The 12,843-nt window shown below is 39.2% G+C and overlaps 1 protein-coding gene and 1 long non-coding RNA gene across 2 annotated transcripts in view; both read right to left on the bottom strand.

Annotated features, from left to right (window-relative positions):
• The window catches only part of CPLANE1 (ciliogenesis and planar polarity effector complex subunit 1), a 141,342-nt gene that overhangs the window by 23,031 nt on the left and 105,468 nt on the right, over window positions 1-12,843 (bottom strand). Inside the window, exons 43-44 of the mRNA XM_082724195.1 lie at window positions 5,374-5,458; window positions 2,153-2,317 (exon numbers count right to left, since the gene is read on the bottom strand). Coding sequence (XP_082580321.1) covers window positions 2,153-2,317; window positions 5,374-5,458 — 250 coding nt within the window. The remainder of the gene's footprint in view (window positions 1-2,152; window positions 2,318-5,373; window positions 5,459-12,843) is intronic.
• LOC309861381 lies at window positions 1,439-2,131 on the bottom strand. Its single transcript, XR_014309913.1, has 2 exons — window positions 1,909-2,131; window positions 1,439-1,698 (listed from the first exon to the last, which is right to left on the bottom strand). It is a non-coding gene; the product is annotated as an uncharacterized lncRNA (long non-coding RNA).

Below are 12,843 nucleotides of genomic sequence, written 5' to 3'. Positions count from 1 at the left end.
AACATAAATACTGAAGTGCAATTTACTGAAACAACAACAAAACAAAAAATGTTCAGATGATCTAAAAGTAATACATTTAGGAAAATAATCTAATTTCATTCAAAGAAGCCATTACTTGGAAGAACAGGACCCAAAAGAATAATTTTTAAACCTTGTCCAATATTAACTACATGTCTTTAAAGCAAAACACCTAATCTACTCAATTTTTGATACATTTACTCCTCAAGGAGAATTGAGTTACTATGGGGGAAAGTGTTCTGACATCTCTTCTCAAAAACATTTCCTTGTTAAGATCTCATTAGATGAATCCACCCTGACCAAAGACTTATATATCCACAGGTTTTTAATACCAATTTTGCTTTCCTAAGCACATGTTATTTTGTTTAATTTATTAATCCTCAAATCAAGGATTTTACATATCTTTGTTTTCAGAGTTGGGGCATTTGTGAGGTTTTAATAGCAATTAATTCAATTTAACTATTTTTTTAAGATTATTAAAGTAGCATAAGCAGTAAAAAATGCTTTTTTAAAAATGGCATAGTAGGGACGCCTGGGTGGCTCAGTTGGTTAAGCGGCTGCCTTCAGCTCAGGTCATGATCCCCGCGTCCTGGGATTGAGTTCCACATCAGGCTCCTTGCTCAGTGGGGAGCCTGCTTCTCCCTCTGCCTCTGCCTGCCACTCTGTCTGCCTATGCTCACTCTCTCTGACAAATAAATAAATAAAATCTTAAAGATTATTTATTTATTTATTTGACAGAGAGAGAGATCACAAGTAGGCAGAGAGGCAGGCAGAGAGAGAGAGAGAGGAAGGGAAGCAGGCTCCCTGCCGAGCAGAGAGCCTGACGCGGGACTCGATCCCAGGACCCTGAGATCATAACCTGAGCCGAAGGCAGCGGCTAAACCCATTGAGCCACCCAGGCGCCCGAAATAAATAAAATCTTAAAAAAAAATTAAAAATAAATAAAAATGGCATAGTGGTTATTAAAAGGAAAATTGTTAATAAGCTCGCTTTCAGTCTTGTAATTTTTTTCTCTAAGTTTTTCCTAGATTCCAATTGTATTTTGGTCGTCATCCTATGGGGTTGATCATTTCCACTTCACAGAGTTGTGGAGATTGAGTGCAGTACCTAAAGCACCTAGCTGAGAACGTGTTTGATTCCTGTAGGTTCTCAGTCATCTGTAGCTTTTGCTTGACTCTTCCGGGGGAGAGCTGACAGATGAGGTTAAAGAGGTTGTACAGGGTTCTGACTGCTTATGCTACTTTAATAATGACAATAAAACATACTATATACAATTAGAAAATTCATCATTTTTGACCATCAATAGCTGAGAGAGAAAAAACATTTCAAAGCCACTGTCAGTAGCCCATGCACTTTCAAGCAAAAAGTGCATTTTCAATTGCCAACTCCACATGAAATAGAATGAAAACTGGCACTAAACTTGTCTAAGTCTCAAAATTCTCAACCGTACAACTGAGATATTAATGGCATCTCCTTCGCAGGCTAGGCGCACATCAGGGTCAATGTATGTAAAGCAGCCTTATCTGGAACGTGGCAGTCTCCAGAATCTACAGCCGTTATTTTGTTTTCATAATTAAAACTCCAGGTTCTCAATATTGGCTGAGTCTGAATTTCTCAAGTTTTATAAAAATCAGATAGAATAGTAAATCCAGTTTCTCTATATTTAACATCAATAAATAACTTGGAGATATCTAATCATACTTTTTCTTTTTTTTTTTAAGATTTTATTTATTTATTTGACAGACAGAAATCACAAGTAGACGGAGAGGCAGGCAGAGAGAGAGAGGGAAGCAGGCTCCCTGCTGAGCAGAGAGCCCGATGCAGGCCTCGATCCCAGGACCCTGAGATCATGACCTGAGCCGAAGGCAGCAGCTTAACCCACTGAGCCACCCAGGCGCCCTCTAATCATACTTCTTATTAGAGATAACGATACAGGCTTGCAATAGATCTTAGGAAGATGATAAGACAACATAGTTCTTCAAGCGAACGGCACAATTTTTAACTTCCCTCCCTTGAAATTTATAAATATTGCAAAATGGCTTCACAAATCTTTCACAAATGTGTTCCCAATAAATTACTCTTCAGTAACAGTATGTGGGAAAACAAAAGCGTAAATGAAAAAAATGAACAGTACCAGGAGAAGTTGTATTCTGGTCACTGAAAAGGCTGAGAGCTGAGTCAGCAGAAGGAAACACACAAGTTTTCTGACTAGAATGAGTTTCTGTCACTGAAAATTCAGCTTCTGAAGTCTCCTCTTTGGCACATTGAGCATCCTTATTCGTATGAGTCAGGAAATGTACTAATCCAAAGTAAAATGGTTGAGGAAGAAAAGCACATGGGAAAAAAAAGATACAAAAGTTAATACTTTCACATGGCAAAAGATGTATCAGAAGTTTACAATATATTATTTTGATAACTTTCTATTCTATAATAGAATGTAATTTAATATATTTAAATTTAATCTCCCTCATAGTAAAACTATTAAATTTACTATCAATTTCAGAAAACATGGTGGATGAGTTAGACAGTCTCCTGCCCTGTTATAAAAACACAGAATAAATGTTAAATTAAAAAAAATAGATTAATATGTAACCAAGCCTTGTAAATAAAGAAATCCCCCAGTCCCAGAAAAGAAAAAGGAATCAAAGCTGGGCAATATATGGGCAATGATGCTGGGATAGTCCATACAAAAAAGGAGTTTTCTGTCATCTGCAGTGGAGAGAACTGATCTAACTTCATATGGCCTAGAGCACTGAAGGATAGCTCTGTCCATAAAATGAGGATAAGAAGGATAGCTCTGTCCATAAAATGAGGATAAGAAAATCGGAGACCAGCAAAGAAGTTTCCTGAAGAGCAGATGGGAGAAAAATAACTCAGCTGAGAAATCAAAACTTCTGTTGTGCCACAATCAGGAATGGGATCTGAATTTATACTATCTATGTACTAATAACAACTACAAGCCAAAAATGTATATAAAAATTTGCCCCCCAAATGTTTCTACTTCAGTAGATCTCAAGAGGCAAACATAAAACCATATTAAAGGTGAGTATATACAACCGAGCACAACTCCCCTAAAGATAAGTTCATGATTAAAAAAAAAAAAAAAGAAAACACACAAAAAACCAAATTGCACAAAGAAACCACCATAAGAGAGAGCTGTATGCAGATCTGATAACTGAGAATATACACGCATGAGGTAAAACAATCTGAAAGGGCATAAAATATTACTAAAATCATTAAGCAGATAAAGAAGACAGAGAAACCATAATAAAAGAACAAGACAGGGGCGCCTGGGTGGCTCAGTGGGTTAAGCCTCTGCTTTCAGCTCAGGTCATGATCTCGGGGTCCTGGGATCGAGCCCTGCATCGGGCTCTTTGCTCAGCAGGGAGCCTGCTTCCCCCCCACCCCCGCCTGCTTCTCTGCCTACTTGTGATCTCTCTCTCTCTGTCAAATAAATAAATAAATAAAATCTTTAAAAAAATAAATTAAAGGAGTAATAATATTATATCTGTGTTTTAAAAAAAAGAAAACCTTATCTTTTTAAACATATTTATAAAATATTTATAGGTAGATAATAGACTGTTTGTAATTTGCTTCAAAACCATCCAGGAAAAGGTGGGAAGAGTAGGTGGGTGTATAGATAAAAGAGGATTGGCCATGAGTTGATAATTGTTAAAGGTGGTTATAGGGTACATGAAGGTTAATTATACCATTCTGTCTTCTACTGAAATTTTCCATGATAAATTTTTTAAAAATAAAATGTATCAAAAAAGATACACCTGGGAAAACCAAGCAGAGAAATATTAATATTAGACAAAATTGAATGAGTATAAAAACATTATTGGAGATAATGAGGTTCATTAAATGAGAAAAGGGTAAAAATTCAACAAAAAATGTATCAATCAAGAACAGAATCATTTTATAACATAGCCTCTACTATATAATGCAATATTCAACAGAATCATAAGAAGAAATTCCACAATCTTTGTGGGCAATTTTTAATGCACCCTTTTGAGCAATGAACAGATCAAGCAGACTAAAATACCAGAAACACAGAAAATGTGGACAATTTAAAAGCTTGATTATACATATATATATGTATACATAGACAATCTAAAGATTGATAGAACATACATACACACACACACGCATGCACAATACCCACATACAGACTACACAAAACAACAGAAAATTCATATTCTTTCCAAATAAACATTTACAAAAACTATACATCCCAGACCACAAAGGAAATTTTTGTTTTTAAGATTTTATTTCTTTGGCAAAGACAAACGCAGCGAGAGAGAGAACACAAGCAGGGGGAGTGGGAGAGGGAGAAGCAGGCTTCCTGCTGAGCAAAGAGCCAGATGCGGGGCTCGATTCCAGGACCCTGGGATCATGTCCTGAGCCGAAGGCAGACACTTCACAGCTGAGCCACCCAGGCACCCCCACAAAGGAAATTTTAACGAACATCTAAAAGTTGCTATTATCATACACTCATCTAATCAAAATGCAATGAAAATGAGAGTAAGTTAAAAATATAGTCAAAACTGCATAATATTAATAAGTTAAAAATCCCTTTCATGAGCAAAAGAAGACATCTTAATACAAATTACAAACTAGATCAAAACAACGCCAAAACATAGTGCATATCAACACTCTTGTCTGTGTTCCTGCAGGAACATGTTTACCTTCAAATACATATATTAGAAAAAAAGAATGAAGTTAGGAAAAAGTCAATAGTTTAAGCCCTCAAAAACCGAAGAAATAATGGAGTTAAGGGGTAGAAATTTATGAAAAAGAAAATTAAATGACAGAATCAAACCAAAGTCTGTTTAAAAAAATAGAAAACTGTTAAGTTGCTGACAAGACTGAATTAAAGAGAATGTAGAGATAAACAACTATCGGCACAGTAGAAAGTTTTTTAAGTAACTACCCTAATTTCATTCTTTCAATAAGAAACACAAACATATTCTATTTCACCACTGCCTGGCCATCTAACCAGAGCGTCAAATTCCAGTTCTGCAGTTGACCAGGGGCAAACAGCAACCTTAGCACCAAGTTCTGTGCAGCCCTCAGCAAGCGTGTGGTGGGCAGCGCCCCACTCTAGGAGGCTGGGCATTGGTTTCTGGGGTGGGGTGGGGGTAGGGGAATGGCCTGAGTGGGAGCCAATCACATTATCACGAGAATAATCCTAATCTAACAAGGGACTGTGGGCTTCAGCTCACAAATGAAAACTATTCCTAGTTATGTAGCTCTCAAAGGCCAATGCTTATTCTTTCAAAGCAAGGCTTCAGTCTCCTCTACCAACCCCCCCTCCCCCCCCCCCCCCCCCCCCCCCGCCTATAACACACAGACCTTCAGAAATGCCACTGGCTTTTGAAGCCAATGTTCTTTCAGATTCAGGACTAGAAGACAATTCAATGTGATCTTCAGGTTCCACCTACAGAAAAACACACAACAAAATGACTTAAAAATTTTATAGTTTGAGAATTTCACAATATTGTTAAATAAGCTTTTATTTATTTTTTTTAAAGATTTTATTTATTTATTTGACAGACAGAAATCACAAGTAGGCAGAGAGGCAGGCAGAGAGAGAGGAGGAAGCAGGCTCCCCACTGAGCAGAGAGCCCAATGCGGGGCTTGATCCCAGGACACTGGGATCATAACCTGAGCCGAAGGCAGAGGCTTTTACCCACTGAGCCGCCCAGGCACCCCTTAAATAAGCTTTTAAATATTAGGGTAATGTACCTTTTAAATATTAGGGTGACAATGAAAGAAATGTGACTAAATCCAGTAAGAGCTAAATGCAGGGATGGAAGAAGAGAAGCAAATTTTTACTTATTTGTAATCTAAATGATTTAATCTTTTTAGGCATCTTAAGGAAAACAACATCGTATTAGGTTTAGATTGGGAAGGAACATTAGCTACCATTTAGACAAAACCTTTCATTTTATAAATGAGAGAACAGGACCCAGAGAAATTCAGTGACTTTCTTAGCCGCAAAACATGGATTTGAACTGAGGCCTTCAAAGCCCCTAGTTGGTGCTTGTCCACAATTATTCCTCTGTTTCTTCCAGGCTGTTCTCTTAATTAAAATAGATAAGTCAAAATCTTTGTATTTCTGTGTGCATTATAATAGGATGAGAGCATTGTAAAACAATATCCCAAAATCTTTCATTTAAATCAGTGTTAGTTCCTTCAAAGTAGTCACCTTAGTGGACTAAATACTTATAGAGTTTGATCAACCTTCCTTTGAGAACTCTTCCTTTGAAATCGTCTCCTAGGCTTGCATACTATTATTAGTAACTGTTCAGTTGATAAGTCTTTATTATATAAATGGGATCTTATTACTCTCAGAATCTAAAACCAAGAGAGCAAAGATAACCATTAAATAAGCATGTATTGAATGCCTGCCATGTTACCGAGCAAAAGGCAAGGTCCCTATCCTCTAGTATTAAAAGGCTTAGGTGAGAGGGGAGCTGTAACAGAGCTTTTAGGAACTTTATCAAAATGTATGTGTGTGATCTACACATTCCCAGCTGCCAAGCCACTGGCTCCTCCTCTGCCCCCAGCCTACTGCCCCAGATTCAGCAGGGCTGGCATGTATATTTTTGAAAAGATCACAACATGCATAGCTGTCCTTTTATCTAATGGATATAGATGTGTGGAAATTCCTTTTTTTAAACAAATTACGTTATGTTAGTCACCATATAGTACATGATTATTTTTTTTTTAAGATTTTATTTATTTATTTGACAGAGAGAAATCACAAGCAGACGAGGAAGCAGGCTTCCTGCTGAGCAGAGAGCCCGATATGGGGCTCGATCCCAGGACCCTGAGATCATGACCTGAGCTGAAGGCAGAGGCTTTCACCCACTGAGCCACCCAGGCACCTCACAAAGTGAATGATTTTTATCTGGAGACTTAGCTGACCAGAATAAAGACTCCAGCTCCCAGCCCCCCTAGCGGCCGGGTGTGACTATATGACTTGCTTTTGACCAGGGAGATGTTAACAGAAGTATCTTATGGTTCTGGATGCTATTGTAAATGGAACTGATTCTCTAATTTCTCTTTCTACACTTAAATTGTTAATGGATAAGAAGGCAACTGATTTCTGTGCATTGATTTTGTATCCTGCCACAGTACTGAATTACTGTTCCAATAATTTGGGGGTGGAGTCTTTTGGGTTTTCCACATAAAGTGTCATGTCATCTGTGAAGAGAGAAAGTTTGACGTCTTCTTTGCCAATTCGAATACCTTTTATTTTATTTATTTTTTGTCTGATTGCTGTTGCTAGGACTTCTAGTACTATGTTGAACAACAGTGGTGAGAGTGGGCATCCTTGTTGTGTTCCTGATCTTAAGGGAAAGGCTCTCAGCTTTTCCCCACTGAGAATGATATTCGCTATGGGTTTTTCATAAATGGATTTTATGAAATTGAGGAATGTTCCCCCATCCTTATACTCTGAAGAGTTTTAATCAGAAAGGATGCTGTATTTTGTTAAATGCTTTTTCTGCATCAATTTAGAGGACCATATGGTTCTTCTCTATCCTCTTATTAATGTGTTCTATCACAATGATTGATTTGCAAATGTTAAACCACCCTCGCATCCCAGGGAGAAGCCCACCTGGTCGTGGTGGACAATCCTTTTTATGTAGTGTTGAATCCTATTAGCTAGGATCTTGTTGAGAATTTTGGCATCCATATTCACCAGGGATATTGGTCTGAAATTCTCCTTTTTGATGAGGTCTTTGCCTAGTTTTGGGATCAAGATAATGCTGGCCTCAAATGAAGTCTGGAAGTTTCCCTTCTGTTTCTATTTTTTGAAACAGCTTCAGGAGAATAGGTATTTTTTCTTTTTTGAATGTTTGGGAGAATTCCCCAGGAAATCCATCAGGTCCTGGACTCTTGTTTTTGGGGAGCTTTGTGATCACTGCTCAATCTCATTACTAGTTATTGATCTATTCAGGTTATTGATTGCTTTCTGTTTCAGTCTTGGTAATTTATAGATTCCCAGGAATGAATCCATTTCTTCCAGGTTGCTTAATTTATTGGCATATAGCTGTTGAAAATAATTTCTGATAATTGTTTCTATTTCCTTGGTGTTAGTCATTATCTCTCCTCCATTCATTCATAATTTTATTAATTTGGGTCCTTTCTCTTCTCTTTTGGATGAGTCTGGCCAGTGGTTTAATGACCTTATTAATACTTTTAAAGAACCAGCTTCTAGTTTCGTTGGTGTGTTGGTTCTACTGTATTTCTGGTTTCTAATTCATTGATCTCTGCTCTATTCTTGATTATTTCCCTTCTCCTATATGGGTTAGACTTAATTTGTTGTTGATTTTCCAGGTCTTTCAAGGTGTAAAGATAGTGTGTGTATTCAGGATTTTTCTACTCTTTTGAGAGGCTTAGATGGCTATGTATTTCCCCCTTAGGGGGAAATCCTTTGCCGAATCCCATAGGTTTTGGACGGATGCGTTATCATTCTCATTGGTTTCCATGAATTGTTTAGTTCTTCTCTGATTTCCTGGTTGACTCAAACACTTGAGCAGGATGGTCTTCAGCTTCCAAATGTTTGAATTTCTTCCAAACTTTTTCTTGTGATTGAGTTCCAGTTTCAAAGCACTGTGGTCTGAGAATATGCAGGGAATAATCTCAGTCTTTTGGTATCAGTTGACACCTGATTTGTGATCCAGTATGTGCTCTCTTCTGGAGAAAATTCTATGCACACTTGAGAAGAATGAGTATTCTGTTGTTTTAGGGTGTAATGTTCTGTATATATTTATGAGATCCACCTGGTCCAGAGTGTCATTCAAAGCTCTTGTTCCTTTGTTGATTTTCTGCTTAAATGATCTATTGCTGAGAGTGGAGTGTTGAGGTTTCCTATTATTAACATATTATTATCAATATATCTCCTTTATTTTGATTAACATTTGGCTTATATAGTTGACTGCTCCCATGTTGGCGGCATAGATATTTACAATTGTTAGATCTTCTTGTTGGATAGACCCTTTAAGAATGATTTGGTGCCCTTCTGTATTTCTAACTACAGTCTTTAGCTTAAAATCTAATTTGTCTGCTATGAGAATTGCTACCCCAGCTTTCTTTTGAGGTCCATTGGCATGAAAGATGGCTCTCTGTCCTTTCATTTTCAGTCTGGATGTATCTTTAGGTTCAAAAAGAGTCTCTTGTAGACAACATATGGATGGGTCCGACTTTTTATCCATTCTGCAACCCTGTGCCATTTTATGGGAGCGTTTAGGCCATTCACGTTGAGAGTGATTATTGAAAGATTTGATTTTATTGTCATCATCTTGCCTGTCAAGTCCTTGTTTCTACAGATTGTCTCTATAGATACAAGTATCACTCTCGGGGTCTTTCCCCTTTTATAGAACCCCTCTTAATATTTTTTTGCAGGACTTAGTGGTATTTGCTTAGTGGTCACATATTCTTTTAGTGTCTGCCAGTCCTGGAAGCTCTTTATCTCTCCATTCATTCAGAGTGACAGCCTTGCTGGATAAAGAATTCTTGGTTGCATGTTCTTCTCATTTAGTACCCTGAATATGTTTGCCAGTCCTTTCTGGCTTGCCAGGTGTCTGTGGACAGGTCTGACACTATTCCAATGTTCCTCCTTCAGTACATAAAGAATCTCTTGCCCCTAACTGCCCTTAAGATGGTTTCCTTGGGGGGCACCTGGGTGGCTCAGTGGGTTAAGCCTCTGCCTTCGGCTCAGGTCATGATCCCAGGGTCCTGAGATCGAGCCCCACATCGGGCTCTCTGCTCTGCAGGGAGCCTGCTTCCTCCTCTCTCTCTGCCTGCCTCTCTGCCTACTTGTGATCTCTGTCAGATAAATAAAGAAAAAATCTTTTAGGGACGCCTGGGTGGCTCAGTTGGTTAAGCAGCTGCCTTCGGCTCAGGTCATGATCCCAGCATCCTGGGATCGAGTCCCACATTGGGCTCCTTGCTCGGCAGGGAGCCTGCTTCTCCCTCTGCCTCTGCCTGCCATTCTGTCTGCCTATGCTCGCTCTCTCCCTCTCTCTCTCTGATAAATAAATTAAAAAAAAAAAAAAAACTTTAAAAAAAATCTTTAAAAAAAAAAAAGATGGTTTCCTTGATTCGAAGATTTGCGAGTTTTACTATTACATGCCCTGGAGATGGTCTGTTCTCATTGATCTTGGGAGAGGACTTCTCTGCCTCTAGGACATGAATGTTTTTTTCCTTCCCCAGATTAGGGAAGTTCCTGGCTATGATTTGCTCAAATGTATCTTCTGGTCCTCTCCCTCTCCACCCCCTCAGGGATCCCAATAATCCTGACACTGGAACATTTCATAGCATCATTTATTTCTCTAATTCTGTTTTCATGGATTTTAAGCTGTTTGTTCCAGGCCTCCTCCTGTTCCTTCTTTTCTATCAGTTTGCCTTCTAGATCACTAATTGTTCTTCTGCCTCGTTTACCCTAACATTAGAGTATCTAGATTGGATCTCAATAATAGCATTTTTAAGTTCTGGCAGATCAGCTCTCAGATGTCAGTCTATTTCTGACATCTTGCTTATACCCATATCCATTAGTTCTGTGGCAGAGGTCAGTCTCTGAATTTTTCCTGTGTTAGGGGTTCCTTCTCTTAATCATTCTGTTGACAGGTGGTTGAGGGAATGTACAGAGTCCAAATGATTGACTGCAACCCAAGCAGGATGCACCTTTTTTATAGGGATCTTAGGGTTGTTGGCCTCTTGTTCTTTCAGACTGTCTTCTGGGGGAGGGGCCTGTCCTGCTGTTACTCAGGCAACCCTGTTTGGGCAAAGCTGCCCTGCCTCCTGTAGGGAGGAAATGGGCTCAGTGAAAACCAGTTTTGGAGGGCTTTTGTGCTCTGGCAGCTTTTCCTGGCAGCTTTCCACATCTCTTCTGAAAGTCAGAGTAGAAGTGACTGTATCCATATCTCTATCTCAGAACACAGAAATCACAGTCTGTTCTTCAGTGAGTTCTCCAGGCCACATTGTCTCCATTTTTGTCTGTACTGCTAAAAAACACAGTATTCTGGGTTGTACACCCATAGCAGCTCTGCTAGCCCTTGCTTCCAGGTCCAGGCATGTCTCTGCTTTTTGTGCTTCTAAAACCACTAGTCGCTCCTGGTTCGCATGTGCATCCCTGCAGCTCTAGGTTTCAATCTGGGGGGCTGTCCTAACGTCCTTTCACCACTGCTACCAATCAAAGTTCCCCGCTTGAGATATTCAGCTTGTAGAGCTCCAGATATATCTTCTTACACCACAGGGTGATTTCATGGGTGTTTGGAATGATCTGGTAGATATCTAGCTCAGTTTAGAGGACAGGTTGAAACAGGGTCCCCTATTCCTCCACCATCTTTACATTTCCCCTGTGGAAATTCCATGAGACTCTTTCTTTGCTTTGCTTTCTCCTGAGTCTCTTAACTACTTCACAATGCTCCTTCTCAAGCTTTATTGTCGAGTCATCTTTAAAAGTTCATGCATCCACAGAATTCTGTCCTTTACCCTCTTTTTCTCCTCATTCAGTGTATACTCCTTGGGTGAGAGCCCTCTTATGATTTGAACTTCCTTGTAAAGAGTCTAAAAATCTGTACCATCAACCCAACTCTAGCTTCTAAGCTCCAGAAGCATATATCCAACTGCTACTAATCTTATACTCCAAATTTAAGATGTTTCTGACCAAAATCACTGTGCCTCTCTTCCCCCAAAACACACAGTCTTCTTCTTCCCTGGTTTGGAAAGTGACTCCACCATTTACCCGGGCTCAAAATTTAGATACCACTGTGAAACTAGTCTTTTTCACATTTTCAGAGCCAATCACCCTCTGAGTCCTGCTACATCCTTTTCCAACTCTAATCCTAAAGTTCAGGTTATCATTACTTCTTAGCTTGGTATACAGTGAGTCCCAAACATCAATCAGTAAATGCAGTATACAGCTAGCTGCATAAGAGTCATTCACGAAGCATATTAATTACACAAATTACTGGGTCCCACCAAAGAATTACTTAAAATCAGAATCTCAGGGTTTGGGCCTACAGCTCTATATTTCTTTCTTTCTTTCTTTCTTTTTTTTTTTTTTTAAAGATTATTTATTTATTTATTTGACAGAGAGTTAGATCACAAGTAAGTAGAGAGGCAGGCAAAGAGAGAGAGAGAGAGGGAAGCAGGCTCCCCGCTGAGCAGAGAGCCCGATATGGGACTCAATCCCAGGACCCTGAGATCATGACCTTAGCCGAAGGCAGCGGCTTAACCCACTGAGGGCGCCCCACCCAGGCGCCCCACAACTCTGTATTTCTAACAAGGTCCCAAGATGACTCTAAGGAGCAGCCAGTTTAGAACCACTGTGACCCAACCACCTCCCTGTCCTCAGGCTTATCCTCTCCAATCTGCCATCTCCACTGCTGTTGTCAGAGCATCTGATCACACCACTTCACTGCCCAAAATTCTTCAGTGGTTCCCTCCTGCCTATTTATAGTATAGAAAAAAATCCTAATCACTTGACATAGCAAACAATACTTTCCATCATCACTTATCTACCCTAACCTACCTTTACTGCCAAATGTCCTAAAGCCCAGTATCATCAACCTCTACCTCACAATGTTTCATCAGCCTTTCCTTACCTAACTGATGAATATCAATTCATTACCAACTCCAGAGTCACCTCTATAAAGGCATCACTGATGCTATAGCTTCACTGTCCAGCCACAACCTGTCCTGTGCACCTGTGTTCTCACCGCACCCTGTTCATATGTTTTTACTGTTATATACAGCTATCTTCTTTTGTTAGATTCTAAGCTGCTTGAGAGTAATGACTATGTATGT

The sequence above is a fragment of the Mustela nivalis genome, assembly GCF_964662115.1.
Source record: "Mustela nivalis genome assembly, chromosome: 3".
Lineage (NCBI taxonomy): Eukaryota > Metazoa > Chordata > Mammalia > Carnivora > Mustelidae > Mustela > Mustela nivalis.
Note: the sequence above shows the minus strand (reverse complement) of the source record. Positions and strands in the feature narration are given on the sequence as shown.